Below are 20,790 nucleotides of genomic sequence, written 5' to 3' on the forward strand. Positions count from 1 at the left end.
ATGCCACAGACACTGTTGTCATCTGTCTGATACAGTATCTCCTAATAGAGGGTGTCACTCCCCTTTTTTTAATGTTGTTCCCTTAGTGGTTTTCTGATATCAGTATGTAAAGTTGAAGCAAAGTGGCCTCCAGGCATTATTGTAACACAAATAATGCGACAGGAGGAAACAGTTACAGGAAAAAAAATGTATCAGGTGGGAAGAGCTTAATTTTTTTCCTAAATGTGTTTCTAAACAGATCTGTCCTGAGTCTTTTTGGTTATAGTTACACAAAGGCAAAAAGCAAAGGCTTAAATGGTTATTTTTTTCTTCTGGAGAGCCGTATTATTCCTATAGTAAAGTATATGTTTAGCCTGGAGAAGAGGAGGCTCAGAGGTGACTTTATCGCAGTCTACAACTACCTGAAGGGAGATTGTAGTGAAGTGGGAGTTGGCCTCTTCTCCCGGGCAACTAGCGATAGGACAAGAGGACATAGCCTCAGGCTTCGCCAGGGGAGGTTCAGGTTGGACATCAGGAAGAATTTCTTTTCAGAAAGGGTTATTAGACATTGGAATGGGCTGCCCAGGGAGGTGGTGGAGTCACCATCTCTGGATGTGTTTAAGAAAAGACTGGACATGGCACTTAGTGCCATGGTCTAGTCGACAGGGTGGTGTCAGGGCAACGGTTGGACTCGATGATCCCTGAGGTCTCTTCCAACCTGGTTGATTCTGTGATTCTGTGATTCTGTATATTCTTACTCAGATACTTTTGTATTTCTTTTAGAAGCAGATCAGTGTGTGTCAATTCATCATTATCAGTCATAGGAAATGTCTCTGCATGGATATCTTTCAGTGTGTGCTGTATTAAAGTAGCATATTTGGCAGAAGGACGTAATGACTTGTGCACGAAAAAGTATAATAGTATGTTTTTAAGACACTTCCTGTCTTTGGTATTTAAGGGAGGAGATTTTATGCTTACCTGGGAAATCATGTGTCCTTTGTGTAAGGGGGATGAGCTTGTACAGACGTGATCTTGGTTACAAAGACACCGTTTGAAGCTCTGGCAGGAATTGTGTGTGTGTGCTTGTCATCCAGCCACATGATGTGCCTTCCCTGCTCTCTAAAAGGCTTTAATTTGCCTTAGCGGGCATGAGGGTATAGAGATATGTATCTTCTTAAAAGGGAGGGAGGTAGTCTTTATGTTATGGTTTTGAATGCTGTCTTAGATAAATGGTGTATTTCATAGTGCCCCTAATACAAAAAATAAGCAATAGTAAAACTTAAATCTAGGAGGAGTGGTGTAAAGTAAGATATTTTTTTTTTCTCTCCAGTACATATAAATACTTACTTAGCCAGGTAATATAAGCCACTATGCCTTCGTCTCTAAAGCAGCACAAGATGCCACTGTAGTTTTTAAGGTTGGACTTTCACTATAAAAGATATCATAGCAAGTTTATCTCGGACTAGAACCTAAATGTTTTATATTATTTTATCTCAAATTACTTATGCTTTTTTTTTTTTTGCTATATCAAAGCATATTAAGCATTTTTAGTGTTGAAAAGTCTGATTTTTTTTTTTTTTTCTGTTTAGAACCGTGATGTCAGCTACTTTGTTAGTAATGGAAACATTAACTATGTGCCTTTGTTTTATGTGTGTATATATGTACATTTAAGAATGGAAATGGAATGTAAAGTTTCAGCTTTCCAAAGTAAGAATTGGCTTGTGATTAGTTTCCCGTATAGCTAATTTGTGAAAATGCCGGGGAATGGGGACGGCTGGCAAAGAGCATTTAAGTGGGGCACAGCTTGGTGTGTTAGCTAGGCAACCTTGATGACTGGATGAAGGTGAGGAAGACAACCTTGCCTTCAGCTCCATGTTCCCCCCCATTTCTTGTCTGCTCCAGCAACTAAGTAGAGGAAGATCGAGTGCTCTGGTTTTTGAAGGTTTATCTTTCTGGTGGTTTAACTCTGTGACTTGGCTCACTGCAGACCAGCCAGTCTAGGGAAGTGATCGTCCCTCTGTACTCGGCACTGGTGAGGCCGCACCTTGAGTACTGTGTCCAGTTCTGGGCCCTGCATTTCAAGAAAGATGTTGAGGTGTTGGAGCGAGTCCAGAGGAGGGCGACCAAGCTGGTGAAGGGTCTGGAGGGTCTGACCTACGAGGAGCGGCTGAGGGAGCCGGGGTTGTTTAGCCTGGAGAAGAGGAGGCTCAGAGGTGACCTTATTGCAGTCTACAACTACCTGAAGGGAGGTTGTAGTGAAGTGGGAGTTGGCCTCTTCTCCCGGGCAACTAGCGACAGGACAAGAGGACACAGCCCCAAGCTTCGCCAGGGGAGGTTCAGGTTGGACATTAGTAAGAATTTCTTTTCAGAAAGGGTTATTAGACATTGGAATGGGCTGCCCAGGGAGGTGGTGGAGTCACTATCTCTGGATGTGTTTAAGAAAAGACTGGACATGGCACTTAGTGCCATGGTCTAGTCGACAGGGTGGTGTCAGGGCAACGGTTGGACTTGATGATCCCTGAGGTCTCTTCCAACCTGGTTGATTCTGTGATTCTGTGGGTGAACTCGTGTCAAGCTAAAGGGAGCGGTAGAGATGCAGGGGGATGGAAGAGAGGCTGCAGCGTGCAGGAATAATTTGCTCTTGGGTTAGTCTGGCTGCAATGTAAGACGTCACTATATTGAGAAAGAGCTATTGTATTTGAAGTTTGTGGCCAGGTCAATTTGCATAATTTGATATGCCCTGGCCTGGCTGTTTGTTTGCAAAGCTCAGATTTCAGAGGTGTGTGTATATGTCTATATGTTCTGTATGAGAATAGAAAGCAAGACGAGCAAAATTATACGGGGGGGTGAGGTGGTGGTGGGGGTTTCCTGCTTGTATTGAAATATATTTGGTTTAGGTCTCAGTTTTGGGAAAACATTTTTAAAGGCTAAGAGACAAGGGAGGCATAACCTAAATGAATAGTAGCTTAAAAAGTGTGTCTGTAAAACATGACATCTTTTCTTGCAGAGAAAAAACTGTTTGTTTAAATCAAATGTGCTCTTAAATTCTGTGTCTGATTGCTGGCTCAGTGTAATAACTTAGTTTGGATTAAGGTCTGATCAGTTGTGCCTTAATGCATAGATCAATTTGAATGAAATTGATTGTGATTAAACATTTCAAAAGGAGAAATTTAAGTATCTAATTTTAGCAGGTGGTGATATCAAGTAGTTTTTATCGTGGTTTTTTTTTCTTTGCAGGTTGTCTTGGAGTGGAGTAGAGATCAGTATCATGTTATGTTTGATTCATACAGAGACAACGTTGCTGGCAAATCATTTCAGAATCGGTGAGCTTTACTTGCAGTTGACAATATTGTACATTTTACTGTTTGATGAATTTTCAAATATTTAGATAAAATATTCTAGATGAAGTAACGTACTATTGAGTAGGACCTTACTGTATGGGCTCTAAATCTGCAGCAAATTTTAGACTTAGTGGTTTTAAAATTGTGAGATAGTGCTTAATAGCCCAGCTTGGAAGATGTTTGGCATTTGGAAGCTCTAGTCATACAACAGAGTTTACATTTTAAATGCATTTAATTCATCCAGTCTCTAATGAAACATCAAAATGGTGATAATGTTAACAATAAAGGGAGGACATGACATGTTTTCCATGTGAAGATAGGAAAATATAGGTACTGTTTCTGTGTGCTTAAAATTCCAACTTTGTGTTTTGAAAAGTTATTTTTCATTTACCGTATATTTTCTGTGACATCTCATGAGGGACATTATTGAGCAGAGAAGTCACAAAGCTAGTAAGAAGGAGATTTTAAAGCTGAGTGCATGGGAGAAGTCACTCACAGCAAGTTGGAAACCAAGTCATCTGGGTCATTTGTTTTAGTTGTGTTAACTGGTACACAACTTCTTGTGGTTTCATCGTTCGTGTCTGAATAGTCATGGGATCTGTTGCTCAGGAAGTCAGGACTATGAATTGGTAGGTGGAAGAAGCTACTAAGGAGATATCATCTGACTCTTAAGTGTTGATACACTTGACTGGAAAAAAACCACCCTGAAAGCAGATGCTTAATCTGCCTTGAGGTTTGTTGAATCATGGGACAGTAGAAATGATGAGATCAGCTTCTCACGCTTTCGCTGGTGCGAGATAACTCTTTAAAAGTACATTGCATGGTGTCAGTGAATCTTACACACTTTTACAGTCTCATCTCTTACCCCCTCCTCCATTTTCCAAAGGATGACAGATGAAAGCAGAGTGATACAGCTCACACGGATGATTAGCTTGATATTTACGTGTGTCTGTAGTACTGAAGTGAAAGCATGGTAGTTTGTTCCTGTCAGTATTAAAATGTCTGACTTTGTGATAATTAAGTACAGTGCATTTATAAAATGGTCGAGTTTGTCCAAAACAAAGTCGCAAATCTTACTGTTGTGATGTAGGTATAGTCACTTCCCATTCCTGCAGTGTGTTTTCTTACTTCATTTTGGTTGTGTAAAGCACTCCTTAGCTAGCGTTGATTTCTGTGAATTGTGAGCAAAACATCCAGTGCCTGGGGAGGAACTATTGGCTGCCTAAGCAAAAGCGTAAGGTTTTCATGATAGGTGCTTAAGTTATCCCATATGCCTTTAATGCTCTTACGTCAGGCATGATGGGCAAGTTTGTTATGATAGTTGTGTGCAGATACCAACTTTCCATAAAAATTTGTACCAATAAAAAGTCTTTGTGGATACATACTTTTAAGGCATCCGTTAACTTTTAGAAGTCCATTGTCAGGAGTTCAATTTGGTTTTATTATCAGACTTCATGAATGCAGTAATGGACCCCTTCTTGCAGTATGCACTGTAGCAGTGGTGGTTTGATGGAGTTTTTAAGGCTGATATCAATGCAACATGTAGGATGTCACATCGTTTTTACATAAACTGAGGATTGTGGACTTCCAGTTTTGATTCTAGCTTATCCGTTGTTTTTAATCACTTCTTATTTTAGTGTTGCAGAAAACCATTCAGTATTGGAGAACATGAAGCTTGTTGATTTGGCAATTAAGCAGATCCCTGCTTAGTGGAAATTAAAAGCTGCATGGCCTTTAGGAAATATTAATGGACCTTCAGCTGAATTAGTGTTATCTTCTAGGAGCTTTGCAGGAAGACATCTCTCTTCTTGTCAAGCAAGTTGTGTTATACACTTCTATAAAGAAAACCTCATTGTAAAGTGTAGACAAATCTGTGCGTGTGGGCAAGCTCCTTATGATTATAAACTCAAAAAGCTCTTCTTCCTGAGTAACATAAAAACAGTGATGTTGCTAGCATCATTAGTTACACCTATTGAATGTTGTTTTCTGCCAGACCAAGGAAGACTTCTTATTTTACCTTGAAGTTTAGCAATTGCTTTGGTCTGTGTTTCCCTCTCGTCACATGTCCTTTGGCCCTCCAGCTGTTGCACTTTCCAGGTAGTCATGTCAGCTGCTGAACTTCCTACTTGCATTGCCCAGGCTCTTACACAGCTTGAGACAGTGAAGTGGAAATTCCAGGGCTTTTTACCAAGCCACCTCATCCAAACCCATTTTTGAAGACTTAGTTGGTTTTGATATGAAAATAAAAGGGAGAGAAGGAAACTAAATAATGCAGTTGCATGCATGAGTGTCTTGGACAAGAACTGTATTTTATTACTCTCCACCAGCAAATTCTGCATTTTGGCAAATGCTGAAGTGTAATTTTGCTATTCCGGGACATGGTCAAATCATATTTAAAACTCAAAAATCTGCATGGAAACAAAATGTGAAAGAACTATGCTCAGCTTTTAAAATGTACAGAATGATTTCAGAATGGTACAGCAAGTGAGAGCCATCAGTTGTTGGGGAGCCATTAAGTGTTGAGCAGAGTGAGGCTGGAGAGAGGAAAAGGCACATAAATTAGGGAGCCAAGAGGTACTGGAGCAGGAATAGCAATGGAACAGCTGAGTTGCTGTTGGCGGGTAATTACAGAGATGTAACAGCAAGGAGGGCTGGGAGGTTTACAGTGGAGAGCTTAGGGGCGTAATAGACTTACACTTGTTCATAAAGAGGCTCAGCAAGGTTGGAGATCACTGTGTAGTAGCTTGGGAGAGATCCAGAGGCTGCTGTACTCCTTCAGCAACTGTGGACACCGAGACAATGAGGCTTTGTCTTCTAGCTGCAGTCTCGGCTGTGAGCATTGCTCTCGTGTGTAAACAAGTGTCACGGGTATGGAAAATGCTTCCGGGCAGGTGCATTGAAGAGGCAGCACATGACAGATCTCCTGTCCTATCTGGGAGAGCTGGTGGCTCTGGCTTTGTCTTCAAGCATGGTCCTATTGATGTTTTTAGGTTTGCAAGTAAAAAATGGGTATGTTTTTGAAAGAGGAAAATGTAAAGGAGTATCCAAAAGAAGCCTCAACTTACTAATTATCCGGTAGTCTCTAAGGAAGTTTCCAAAGTCTGTGTTTGCTGATAGTAAAATCAGTAGCAAATGGGAAAATTGATGATTTTCTGTAGAAGGGTGTTACATGATACCCATTTAGGCAGCTTGTCTTGGGCTTAATCTATTTGCCAGACTGGTATTTGTGATGAAGACCAAATGCATACATCCACCTGAAGGAGAATCACAGCTACAGAATTTGAGGTAGGAAGTTTTTGATCTTTTCTGACCCTGAACAATTTGCAAAAGACTCTGCATAATAAAAATAGTGTTTGAGAAGGATAATGCAGAAGTGGCTTTTCTGTTAGTTTTTAATTTTAAAGCAAAATGCCACTACATGCTTTTCCAAATATAAACTCTCAGTACTTTTTTAGAAGCCATGAAACCAAACAGAAAGCTTTGGCAAAGACCAAAAAGGTGAAATCTTAAGAGTGTTACTGATCCTAATTGGGAGCAACAAATTAACTTGTGTATGATATCTGGTTTTTATTCTTATGTTTGATAATTGTTACTTTCTCAAACAATGTATGCTGTAAAAATGCATTAAGAAAATTTATCCGAGTATAAATGTTAAGCAATTAGACTAGTGGTTCCGCAAACAGTTCACTTGCTTTAATAGCCTTTTTTTCCTCATCTCTGTTGCCACTGATAATGAAGAATGAGCTTGCAATGCCAGGGTTAGTTCAGAGTTGACATACCTGCACCTGACCAAAAATGCCTTTCCTCTATGGAGTTTATTAGTGTTTGGCTGTATGTGATGTAATTTCAATGCTAAAAATTAAGTGTAGCAAATTACATAGTTCTATGTGCTGTTGCACAGAAACACAGTTTTAGCAAATGATAAATTGGGGAGAGACTTTACAGACATTAAAATTGCCTCACACCCTGGAAAGAGTTGGCGTTGAGGCTTTTTTTTTTTTTTTGATGTTTTATGTTCTTCAGTGGAGCCTTGGTAAATAAACTCTGCACTTTGCCCAGAAGACTGAGGGTTGGGTATTTTTGAAATCAGCTGACTTGAGTCTCAGGTGCTTCCACCTAAGACACTCTTGTCTTAGCTGTAGCATTCAAGGGACTGTCAATCCAATAATTTAACTGATCACAACAAATGTAGACAAGTTAGAAGAGCTCCTGCCATTGAATTTGTATTCCTGTGGAGGACTTCTTAGTTCAAAACATGCCTTGAGTTGCACCAGTTAATGAACTAGAAGCAAGCGTCATCTCCTGAGAAAGAGGTGAAATAACTGATAGGAATAACTGATTATAGAATAACTGATAGAAATAACTGTTTAGAAGGGTAGTTGTATTCAGACTTTTTTTGCCCCTTGAGAGGGTAGCCTCCTGCAGTGTTACATGTCAGGTGAGAGAGACTTTCTGGGTGGTGCTGCTGGGGAAGGCAGCACTGCTTCTTAGATGTTCAGACTGTCTTAGAATGACCCACTGTTATCCTCTAAGAGTTGTAGCTCAGTTAGGAATAGTGATGAATTGAGTAAGAAATGTTCCCGTCTATTGTCCTGTGACCAGCTACTTTACCAAATTTTGTGCTTCAGTTATTGAATCTCAGCCAGCAGAAAATTAAGCTGTGTGGAAGTTGTCTGCATAGCATACTGTGCAAGGGAAGGTGGAGGAGATACCTATAAGCTCTCTCTCTTTTTGAATGCTTTTTGAAGGATGCAGTGGGTGGGGAGGGAACACCTTTCATTGGAAACCTCATTGTGTGACCCTGTGGATCTTAGCATTAGAGAAGTGCTCAATGTTTGCTAGGCCATCTGTGGTTTAGGAAGGTACTGAATAGCTTGACATTGGAACTTTTGCATATAATAGTTGGGACCTCTCCTACTGTCTGGGACTGAGAGGTTCACCTATGGCAGCAGCCTGGAGTACCCACTGAAACAAAGCTGTGGGCCTTGGAGGGGAGATTATCATAAACAAATAGAAAAAAGGTGCCCAACCATCTTTGTTTTCTTCTGCCTTAGGTGTGCTAGGAAGTCTGTAACTGTGCAGAAACAGCTCCAGGATATTAAATTGTGTGAAGAATGGACTGCTGTGTCTAGAGTCTGAATTCTTGTACCCTGCTTAGGTTGTTGGTTTATGAAATGCCCTGTTATTAATATCTAAGAGGCATCCCTGAGGTCCTGCTGAGATCTTATTGGCTCTGTGCAATTAAACAGCAAGTATGATTTCAGTCTTTGTACTTCGTGCTATCCTGTCCAATGTAGTTGGTGAATTAATGATGTGCCTGGATGCTGGTACTGATTTGAGAAACGTTTTATGGATTCAAAGGAGTTGGGTTGTAGGTTAATGTCAGTGAAATTTAGAGCATAAAGTTCAGATTTCATTTACTGAACTGTTACAGCCACTTTACATCCTTTTTGGTTTTATGTCTGTGCTGTTTTGTCAAAGGCTTGTGTATAATTAAGAGATGATATATATAGCTAAAGAGAAGCTTTTTTGCTTTCTCTTGTTTGCAGCCCAGACACTAAGTATTTCTCTTGTTAGACAGAAATTGCTGTCGTAGGATGCCACAAACATTTGTAATGTAATATCAAACAGCTCATGTAGCTTTCGTTTGAATTATGTAGGCTTTGTTTACCCATGCCGATTGATGTGGTATACACCTGGGTGAACGGCACAGATGTTGAACTGATCAAAGAATTGCAACAGGTCAGAGAACAGATGGAGGAAGAACAGAAAATAATGAGGTAATTATCTTATGGGTTTTTTTCCCTTTAACCAACAGCAGCAATCTAATGCAGTACTAGCAGTCTTTGTTTTTCTCCCATGTTACTCAACATGAAAATTCAAAGCACATTTTCTTGCTTCTTCATTTGATTATTCTCAAAACCTTTTTTCAGTTCTACATTTAGCTGTGAAGCACTGTCTAATCAGAAAACTGTTTAAGATACAAAGCATCATAATTTAAAGTAATTAAGGCGGTTCTGTCTTGAATTTGTAAAATGCCATGCATAAAATTTTGGTTTGTGTATGCCATTTTGTATTGATTTCTATAACTCTGTTTGTAAATAATAATAATATATTTGTGTATTTGTAATAATATATGATATAAAGTTTTGTGTCAAATGTGTAACCTCTCTTCATCCCCTTCTTCCTCCTCACCCCCTCCCAGTATTTCTTTTTATAATGGGGTTGATAAAATCTTAAGCATATGCTTCTTAAAGGTTCCTTTTTAAAGTTAGATTTGTAGTCTCTCAAACACTGAAACTGAGAAAGAGGAAAGTAATTTATTCATGTTATAAAGGTATGAGTCAGCCTTGTACCTAAGGAAGGAAAGGCATCTGTTGCTGCATTTGGTGTTACAGATTGTGCTGTACTGTTCTGCAAAATTACTGATCTAAGGCTTCAAGCACAGGCTGCTGCAGATACCTTGGATGATGGTGTCTTGTAGCCATTGATTTTAGTTCTTAATAAGCAACTCTGTGATCACGTGATCTGTTTTGGCCAGAAAATGTGCTAAATAGAACAACAAGTCTGTATTTTAAGGGTTGTAATAGTTTAATTCAGAATAATGTGAAATCCACAAGTGAGAGGATTGACCTGATTTTGGGCATGTTGTGACTTCCAGTTTAGGTACCACTGACAATGTGATCACAAGTAAAATTCTGGATCTTTATTTTGCTACCTAAACAATTAAAGTATTAGTAGAACTTTAAGTCCATTAAGTTTAAGCATCTTAAACATATACATGGTCTCTGCTCTGAAAAGCTTTCAAATTTATGCTAGTCTTTTCCTAGCAGTTCATAGCAAATGTTAGTGGGTTTAGCTTGTCATCAGTCATGCTGTGATTCCCATTTTCCAAAGGGAAAACACATACTGTTTTTTTCCATAATGCTGATTTGGAAAGCTGATATCAAGGTTATGAGTAAGACTCGTGTCCATGCCCTGTTCATTATCTACAGGGGCACATGGTTCTCTCCATCATAGATAACTTTTTTCATGTATTTTGAAATCAGTTAGCACTGTTACAAAAAGAGCTGTTTCATGGGATCAACATAACTGCAGAAGGCAAAGGCAAGGATGCTGTAAATCTCTGCTAGTGAGTGTATATTTTCTATTGCATAGCAAAACTTAGTAAGTTGTAACTTTCTTGTTGATATGCCTGAATTGAGCTAGGACCATTCTTCAGTGGGAGAGAGTATCTTGATGGATGATGGTTCTCTTTCTGTTGATGTGTGTAGAAGGGTGCCCTTCTGATATTATGATTAATTATTATTTAGTATCAGCACTGTACTACCTTTACATTAATCCTCATTAGCTTCTACATGCACATGGTAAATGCAAGATAGACATCAGAATATGTATGTTAGGCAAAACAATCAAGTCAGCATAGTTTCAAGTTGCTTTGTCCCGGTTTCTTACCAGTGTTTTCATTTCAACATCAGTTTCATTAACTAATCTAATAGTAACACCTGAAAATCCTGTTACCAGAGTCCTGCTGCCACAGGTGTCAGCACAACCAAGAGCTTTTGAGCTACAGTGTATGAGGGTGAGCAGTGAGGGGCACGTGTGTCAGCCTGTGCTCACCTTGGCAAGGCCAATGGCAAGGCCTTGGCAGTTTTATAAGTGGGTTATCGGTGCTTTCATGACATGTCCCTGACTCAAATAACAATCTGAAATTAGACTAAATTCCTCACTGTCAACTCAGTGTTACTTAATGTAGTTGTTTTAATTTTGTAATAGGGAAATACTTGGAAAGAATGCAACAGAACCAACAAAGAAGAGGTGAGTTTTTGTGCTTTTGGGCATAAATTGGAATAAATGATATCCTACTGTTAGCTGAAAGCAGATGCTGCTTGGGGAGGTTGTTTGGTTTTCTATAGCCTGTGCATGCTTTCCTTCTATGTCACTTCAAGGAAAAGTTGACAGTATGATAATATGTGTGTTGAATAAAAGTAATGTTGTTGTGACATTTATGAATGAGCTTCTTAAAATGTGACAACTTCTGAAGTTCAGAAAGCATGTCCTTGTCAGTGGTTAGGCATAGTTCCTATTCCCAGTGTGGATTTTTAATGCATACGTCCCTAGAGTTTTATAATTCAAAAGCAGGAACACTTGTCCAGCGTTGCTTTCATCTGCTATTTGTATACGTGGCACTGCAAGTAATTGTCTGTGGAGAGGCCAAGCCTCTTGTGCCTCCACTGCCAGGAAGTGGCAGGGCCTGGTCTGTCCCATTCTTCATTTGACTTGGTTGTTCTGCTATTTAGAGATCTTCGTAAGGTCTCCTCTGTGGGCAAACTTTGAAATCTTGGAAACGTTTGAAAAAACAGTTACAGGAATTGAACAAAACTGTAACAGATATTCACCTTCTGCAGGAAAATAAGCATGATCTTAGTAATTTCCCCCTGCCCCGGTAGATGTTAGAAATAGTTGATCAGATTTTACAAAAACATCTCTCATTGCATCTAATACTGATTTTTGACTTAAATTTTCTACTAGTGTTAAATACACCTTTGGTATTTTGCTGTAGTGAGAAGCAACTGGAGTGTTTGCTGACACACTGCATCAAAGTGCCAATGCTTGTCCTGGATCCTGCGCTGCCTACCAACATCACACTGAAAGACCTGCTGTCCATTCATCCTTCTTTACAAGCTGCTAACAATATGTTCTTTGTAGCAAAACCAAAAAATCCTTCTACCAACGTGACAGTAATTGTTTTTGATAGCCCTAAGGATGGTAAGAACCTATTTGTCAGATTCCAGCCAGTTTTCTAGAGGAAGCTTTTTAGTAAGGTGCTGTGAATTAAGTTTTTTTTCCCCCTCCAATACTGACTCTGCCACTAATTTTCTGTTTGACTTTAGCAAGTCATTCAGTCTTGTCCTCAGTCTGTTCCTCTTGATGACATTAATGATACTGTTTGCTTACCTCCCAGGCAACTGATTACAGATGATTAGAGTTCCATGCTTTAAAAGACTATTGCGAAACAGGTTTAATATCTGAATGTCTGTGTTGCACTGATAATCTCAGAAGTCTGAGGTTTAGATTGAGGAAGATTAGTTTTAGAAATCCTCTTTTAATTGCTGTGAAGTCTAGTTTGAATATTTGCAATAAGTTCTGCCCTTGCTCAAAGGATTGCATACCTTAAAATTATCCATGTGTTCAGCATATATAAGTAGGTCTTAGAACAGGTATGGGCTGCTTATTTTCTTTAATATCTAGTACCTGACCACTACCACCCACTAGCCCAACCACTGGTGTTTATTTTACCACCAAGAATTATTTATCACTTATAAAGACAACTCTTCACACCATAAATATCCAAATCTTTTTAATTTGCAAAAGTATATCTTAGTTACTAGGATATATAAAAAAGTGTCTTTCAGTTTTTTATTTGCAATGCATTTTATGTATTCTAGTTGAAGCTGCCCATTCTGGAATGTTAGGAGACAACAGCAAGCAGATAGTATGGAGGGGTTACTTGGTATGTACTTTTAAAATCTGTTGATGAGCTTTTGTATATGTTAAACTTTTGTACATTTTTAGAAAGTGCTTCTGTGCTATTCTTTTTCCATAACTCTCATGTAGTAAGAAGTGAAAGCTTTTAAAATAACTCTTATTTCAATTTTTATGTTTGGGTTAAGTGACAAAATATACACTATTAAATCTGTCACTTGATGAAGGATTGACAGATAAATGTGAATTGTTGTAAGTTTAGAAAGGTCTTTATACCCTGTTTTCTTGTTTTTAGACTACAGACAAAGAAGTTCCAGGTCTAGTATTAATGCAAGACTTGGCCTTCCTTAGTGGATTTCCAGCTACATTCAAGGAAACAAATCAGCTACGAACGAAACTACCGGAGAGCCTGGCCTCTAAAGTAAAACTGGTAAGGGTCTGGAGGAAAGAGTAACTTAGTTGTATTGGTTTTTTGGAAAGGTTCCGATATGGGATCTCACACACCTAGGAGACATAGGATGTTTCTGATAGTAATCTGTTTCACTGTGTGACTCTGTTTTCTTGAGTTATGAAGAGTAGTAAATAGTGACTCAAATACTTGCCTTCAAAAGACCAATTGTCCATTCTGTCATTGCAAGTTATTAGGCATTAGATTAGCTAGCCTGCAACTGATTAAAAAGTACCAGCCTTATGACTTTCTTTCAGCCATTTGCTATAGGCTGTTGTCTTGCTGAAGTATACTGTAGCACTGGCTTGTTTAATGTCACAATTTTGTTTATGTAGCTTCTTATCTTTTTCCTTCCCTCTTTGCTTTTAGAAGAATTACCTTAATAGTAACAGCACTGGATTGTTTCACAGCTGAATGCTGTATTTCTCTCTGCCAAGTACTCTGTATGGTCTTGAGCAAGTTGCACTTCAGTTTACCCACCTGCAAGGCAACAGTAGATCACAACTTGTGTGACTGTGCCATCCGTTAACATTTTGTGCCTTCTATTCTGCCCTGCCATTTGGACACCTTTTCCAGTTACAGCCAGGTTTAACAGATAGGTAAAAGCTTCAAAAGTCTGTGAAAATCATTGGCTTATGTATTGGAGAGAGATGTGATTGGTGGTGTCAATGGGCTGAGGCCAGGGAGTTTGTGGAAGAGAAGCAGTTAGCAGGGATAAAGGGATGTCAGTTCATAGGTAATCTGGCTTTGTTAGTCTGATGCCCACCTATAGGATTTGCTAACTCACTTTAAGGCTTGTTCTTGGTGCTCGAATGAGCATGACTTCCTTTCCTTGTCTTTTTTTTTTTTTTAACAGGCTGAGTTAATGAATCATGTATTCTGGTATTGCAGAAACTATATTGTGTAACCCCTTTCATAGGCTGGTCACACTACAACTTACTGCAAGCTGAATTTCTTCTTTCTTGTCTTGACTTGTGTTAACAGGCTGTCTTAGAATCTCACTAATGGTAGAAACCTTCCGAAGTAAACACATTTGTACCTCTCTTCCTACACGCACTTAAACAGCTTAATATAGAGAGCTCTTAAACAGTTATTTAAGCTTACATAGCTCTTTTCTTTTGCCTTTGTTTACATCTGTCATGTATTCATAGCAAGCGGCTATGGCTTTTCCTAGCCTTTGTTTTACTAAGTTAATCAGGCAGTGCTTATCCCACAGCATTGGCTCTGCTTTCCTCTCAGCCCTTCCCTGCTGCTTCCATTGTGGATTTGTCCCCTTTCAATACGATTGGCTGGAATTTTGTACAGCATTTTAAATAAGGCATCACCAGAACTTTTTACACAGTGACAAATACATAGTACATAGCTAACCCAAGGCCAGCAGATGGTCAGAGACTTGCTGTGTGCTAGATTATGCTTATTGCAAACAGTGCTGTCACTGTTTCTATGTAACCTCGCTTGCATCCTTTCACTGCTGTGTATTGGTGCTGCTCATAAAAATTGTCTCTTGCTGTCGTTAATCTGTCGCTAGTTTGGGTGAGTGATGGCAGATGTGCTCTGGGGTGGCCAAGGCATCCTTCCTTCTCAGTGGCACATTGGTTAAACAGCAGTGAATATTCATATGGTCAATCTGCCAGTCTCTGCTGCTTTTATATGCTATGGGTGTTTTTTTAAATTGCTTTAAAGAAATGGTGTTTACTGTAGAGAAATGAGATTGTTACCCAGCAGGTGGTGTTTGAGTTTTGCTGTCTGAGATGCTAGGTTCTTTGTTTCAGGTTTACATGAGGAACATTGTTGATTGAATGCTTCCTGACTTTGAGCCATCTGAAGAATATTATTGAGTTCAGGTTCATCCATTTGGGTTTGGAGCCTTTTCTAGTTCCTCACCACAGCTTAAGTTACAGGTTTGTAGTAGTTTTAACACATTTGACTTAATGGATCTGAAGAGCTTAGAATACCTTTGACTTCAGTTACCAGCTCTTTTCATTTGTTAAACTTGCCCTTTAGCATTCAAGAAATTTTTTTTTTTTGAGTTCTGGTGCCCTGTATTGTTAATGCTTGGTGTTCCTTTGTCAGAGTAAATTTTATGTGCCTTTCTTGGACCCTTCAGTATCTTTCTGTGCTTGATATTCTACCACCTTCTCTTCTTCCCTCTTACGTCTGGTGTCATGGCTTGTACTAATATTTTTGCTGCTAAAACATGGTACTTTTAGTATAAGAATACCTGTTGTTGTGGGTTGGTTTTTTTTGCTTGTTCCCCAGCTCTCCCCAGGCACTTCCTAACCTCCTAAGTTGTGGTTATTTCTCTAATTATCTAACTATTCGAGTCAGTGTTGATGCTTTTTCTCCATAATACTCCTGCGTGCGTTTTTGCTTCCAGCACTGAGAAGTTCACAATTCTTTCCAGGATTTCTGCTGTAAATCAGTCAAGCCACAGTCCTTATTCTTAGACTGGCCTTTCTCTATTGTGCCATAATAGAGACCTTCATCTTTCATGGACACCTTGGAAGAATGAAATACCCAGATTTCTCCTAATTACTTTTGAGCCATCTGCTGGTTTTTATTACCTTGTGGTTTTAAGACTTGTAGAGCAATTCTGCCTGGACCTTAATTTTTTGATTGCAGTTATCTTTTTTCCGTTTCGTTAGATGATCCCTTTCATCATCTTTTTTTTTCTGCTCCAGTAGGATCTCCTAGCAGTATTAGTCCAACAAACAACATGATGGATGTATTCTTTCTGTCTTTCAGTTCTGCTTCTCATGTCCAAGCAGCTCGCTAATCTGTTGTCTGTATCCAAGCTGATCACTAGCTTAACTCTTTAGCAAATCTTAAAAATGCCATAGTTTATCTGTGGTTTTGCATTGCTGTCCAGATGAACATAAAGGCTGCATCTCTGGGGTGTCTTAGATATGTCTCCCATCTCCTTGTCTGTTTTTATGGAAGCAATATCCCATGCCTACTATCTTTCTACAAGGTTTTTTCCTTACCCTCTCATGGTTGTGTTTTTCTCCTTGTCGTCAGTCGCGTGTCATCCAGTTGATCACAAATCTTTCTGTTTGTGCTGGTTCTCTTTTCCTTGGTGCATTCTTTCTTTGGGTGTACATTACCATTGTGATCAGCTCACTCTTTGTTCCTAAAAGCTCCTCTTCTGCAGTTTGCTTAGGCACATCTCTGTATAAACACAATTTTTCTCAGATATCCACAGCGTTCTGCAGTTTCTCCACCCAGTCGTCATTGCTGTCTGTGTTTCTTTTCCTGGTGGTGGATGCTTTAGAACAATTAAATTGCGATTATTGTGCCCTATGTGGTCATAGCAGCGGATTCTTTTCCCAACCAGTTATCTACTCTTGATAGCAGCAATTTATTCCTGTTTTACCTACAAAGGAATATATGTATATAAACGTAAGAAATGTTTTATTTGCAAGGATAAAAGTTTTTGCAAATGAAGTGTGGATGAGGTTGTTTCTATGGAAGCATTTACTAAGATCCTAGCTCAGAATTAGTTCTTCATTCAGTGGATGTTGTAGCTAGGCAGTTATGGTAAACATAATCAAGTCTGCTTTCTCCATACCAAAGGGAGAGATGCTAAGTTAATGCTATGGTTAAGTAGACCAAAGGTTGGTTGTTTACAGTCTCCACTGAAACTTGCAGCAATTCCTCTGCTGTTATCACTTCTGGAATCTAAGGTCTGTTAAGTGGTGTGAGATGCCTGGTGGAGAGGAAGAAAGTTGCACCTGAGTTCAGGCTAGACTTGTGTCTTAATAGGCACCTCCTAATGCTTAATGGGTTTCTGCATGCTCTAAGTGGCTGTTTCTTAGTGCAATGCTAGAAGAAAAGAAATAATAATAAAAAATTTCAACAACGATGCTATTAGAATGGAAGAAGGGTGCGAAAGGGAGGAGTGTGGCTGTTGGTGCGTTTGTGTTCAATGTTGCTAATGCTGCTTTAATTGGATTGCTTTAATTTGATTGAAATCACTTCTGAATCCAAAGAGGACCAAAAATTGCTTGGACATGTGGGCCAGGTGTTCCTTGTTCTAAAAATCTCTGAGAAAAGCAACTAAGCTCAACTAGAGGGGGTTAAATTGTGAAGATTTAATAGGTAATGACTTAGTTTCCAAGGTGAATTATGTATGTTACGATCTACTGAATTTTTGTACTTACGGCCTGCACTGTAATGTAAAGATAAGGAAGTTTATTTCCAGATGAAAGGTAAGCAGCAGTGTGTCTGCTGATCACATTTGTTGTACTAAGTTGTGTGCGTTATGACAGATGTGGTTGAAAATTGTATTTGGCTGCTTTTCATTTTCCATGCTTTCTTAATGCTGCATGAGTAAGCCACTAGATGGAGGTGTTACTCTGGTTGTGCAGCAGTCTGCTGCTAAGCCGTATTTTTTTAAAGGCTATAAAGATGTTACATTGTACCTATACGTGAAGAAGAACAACTGAAAATTTTTGTTCGCTTTTCTTTTGCCCCCTTACCTACATTTCTAAAGAAAACTATCGTTGTTCAGCCCAAAAGAGATGCTTGTGACTTAAAAACTAGGTAGTGATGTAAAGACTGATAAGGGAAGGATTGAAAGGGCAAGGGGATTTGCTTTGATTTTGTTTTTTTGAGGCTATCATGCTAACACTTTTTCACTAAAATAATATACGGGGTAAAAATCTTTGGAGAAAGGTGACTTTCCTTCAAGATTTAATATCCTGATTGCTTCAGGGAAAGTTGAGAGTTTGCAAATCTCCTTCCTTTGCAAAATATTGTTTCCTTTTTATTCTGCATGCGCACACGTATATGGACAAGTTATGTTGGAAGCTAAGGGCTGTAATGTGTCTTTTAATGACCTTGTCTTACTAATGGAAGAAAAGCCGCATAGGAACCTGCAGGCACAGTGATGCTGGGTGTTTGCTGTCCTCATTGCCTTGAGGGTGGGGGGTCTAGGATTCTTACTGCTGCTCTTGTCAGTGTTGATGGGGCAGACAGGTGGCTTCAGGAGTTGGTGTTGTATGTTCACATAGTTGTAATGAGTAAGCTTTGTGGAAAAAAAACCTAAGGCATTGCATTGGTTTTGACTCTGAGATGACCCTCCTATTACGTAACCTTATAAAGGGAACTTGATGAATTTGTAAAGACAACAGTATTCCATATTTGTAAAGCTTTTGGTAACTCTTTAACACAACACATGCTCCCCACGCCCCCTTCCTTGCTATGTGGGCATATGAGTTTTCCCAATATTCATACTGGAGTGTGAAAAAAGGAGCATCTGATTTCCTTAATGATCAGCTTTGGTCATTAAGAAGATAAAGCGTAATATTTAAATACTGGTTAAGAGTCCAAGTACCACCTCAGAAAAAAATCTGCTCTTTAGGCCTCTTACCTTGTGCATGTGGAAATTAAAGTTTACTTCTGCATGGGGTGGCATGGCCCATCTAGCCTGCCTCCTAATCTAGTAAGCCTAAGCATTGCTAAACATGCTGGCTCCAAAGGAGAACCTTCATTTACAGTACCTGGTGGGGAGAATGCACTTTTCCTGTCTCGTTTTCAAGTGCATGATATAAAAGTACACGGGTGGTGGTCTGGGTGTGTGCCTGCACCATATCTTTTCAGCCTGCTTGTGTTAGAAGCAGGGGCTTGCCTGAGCATGCTAGACTCTCTGCGTCTACCTGCTTGTTTTTCTGTTCTATTTTTGCAATACCTTTGGATCTGCTGACCTGTTTTGTCTGGCTGAAGATGTTCTCTAGAAGATAATATTTCAAGGGATGGGCAATCTCATGTGTCCCCACTGAGAGGAGGTTAATACCTGCAAGACATTAGAAAATCTGCCAGGAGAGAATTCCACTGTGAATATACCAGCAGCAAAAATGCTTGGAGCAGAGCTTGCAATTTATTAGACTCTAGTTAGTTATGTCACCAGATAACTTCATTGAAATCTAACTTTATTGATAGCGCTGCTTATGAAAAGGCTTGTTTCTTAAAAAAAGTATTGGTGGAAAAAAAAATGTTGATGTAATAAAAATAGCATATTCAATGCAGTGGTTATCTTAACTCTGATGCTGATAAGTGGAGCACATTTTTCCACTACTTCTTGTTTGTGCTTGGATTGTTACATATTTAAAAACCTAGAACATATATGCTGTGTTAATGGGGAGAAAGGGGAAGTGTTTGTAATAAATCTAGTTAGGAATCTGTAGTACAGGTACCTATTTTGTTGAGTTTGGTGGAAACAAGTTAAAAAGAAACAAAATGTTCTTAAGTGCTTTCAAAGCTCTAGAATGGTGATATTTTTGGTTTGTTATATGTATGTTTTAAATGACAGATTCTAAGGGACTGTGTGACACTGCTGTATTCCTAAATAAAGCACATACCCACTGATGGCAGCTTTGCAATCTGTAGCATTTCGATATTGATATTTTTGGAGGTTGCTAGCTGCAGTCCGTAACTATACCTCGGCCATTTAGCTACTGAAGCCATCCTTTCCACCCATAGGTTCAGATGATTCCCTGGAAGGTCTGGGATTTATCAGATTTTTCTAATGGCAGGCCTCATAAGTCGGATTGAAAGATCTCAAATAGCATATGAGTCAAAGCATCAACACCTTTAAAATGTCACAAGTGGGACAGCTGGTCTTGCTAAGGGAAGGGGTGCTAACTCTGGGACCAGTGTTTGCTTTAAAATGAGCAGAAAGGGTCAGATTTAATAAAAAATAAAGAAAAAAATCACTTAAGGGTATTATGAAATAAACTGTGATGGTTTTGCATTTTCGAACATGACAGTATTCAAATTTTGTAAACTTATGAATTGCTTTTACAGATCTTATGCAACTGAAAATCTGTAGATGTGCTTATTTGTCTTATATTGCATGAAGGAACAAAAATTAAGCATAGCATCTAATAAATATTGTTAATGATTAACTGTGTTTATTCTCAGTCTGACTGTTGAATTCATGCACTTGGAGAATCAAAGTGCCATTCTGCTTTTAGCTTGTTTGTGTCTGCTCATCCTACTTCATGTGGTAAACACAGCATTTTATTGGGTTATGCTATATTTCTAGTGAAATGTTTTGGTGCCCTGTAATTTGTAAGCTATACTAGCTGTTAGAAAGGGCATGTAGTGCAAGCTGCTTCTTATCCTGTGCATTATGAAATCTGATATACAGACTTACTAGTGGCAAAAGATAAAAACAGCAAACAGATCAAACAGTCCACAACTAAGAAATGACCTTAACAGCATATTGGCAACCATCATTAAGGACTTGGAGACCCACATGGATTAGTTCTGGAGGCCTTTGTATCTCAGATTTCTGAGCTGTAGGTTGATGTGTAAACCATTCTGAGAATTTCACGCTTCTGACAGCAATGATGAATTGGTGGCCTTAATTTTCTGAGACAAGCATTGTTTGATTAAGATGGGAAAAAAGTATGATTCGTTCAGTCATATAATAAATTTGTAATAAGATATGAATTTTGTTATTGGGGGGGAATGGATAGGGACTTACTATTCACTGACTCCAGAAATATTTATAACATGGACAGCTTTACTGTT

At 39.0% G+C, this 20,790-nt stretch overlaps 1 protein-coding gene across 1 annotated transcript in view; it reads left to right on the forward strand.

Annotated features, from left to right (window-relative positions):
- The window catches only part of GNPTAB (N-acetylglucosamine-1-phosphate transferase subunits alpha and beta), a 47,005-nt gene that overhangs the window by 2,774 nt on the left and 23,441 nt on the right, over nt 1–20,790 (forward strand). Inside the window, 6 exon segments of the mRNA XM_068402156.1 lie at nt 3,217–3,302; nt 8,981–9,100; nt 11,097–11,138; nt 11,884–12,089; nt 12,770–12,834; nt 13,102–13,236. Coding sequence (XP_068258257.1) covers nt 3,217–3,302; nt 8,981–9,100; nt 11,097–11,138; nt 11,884–12,089; nt 12,770–12,834; nt 13,102–13,236 — 654 coding nt within the window.

The sequence above is a fragment of the Nyctibius grandis genome, chromosome 5, assembly GCF_013368605.1.
Source record: "Nyctibius grandis isolate bNycGra1 chromosome 5, bNycGra1.pri, whole genome shotgun sequence".
Classification (NCBI taxonomy): Eukaryota; Metazoa; Chordata; class Aves; order Nyctibiiformes; family Nyctibiidae; genus Nyctibius; species Nyctibius grandis.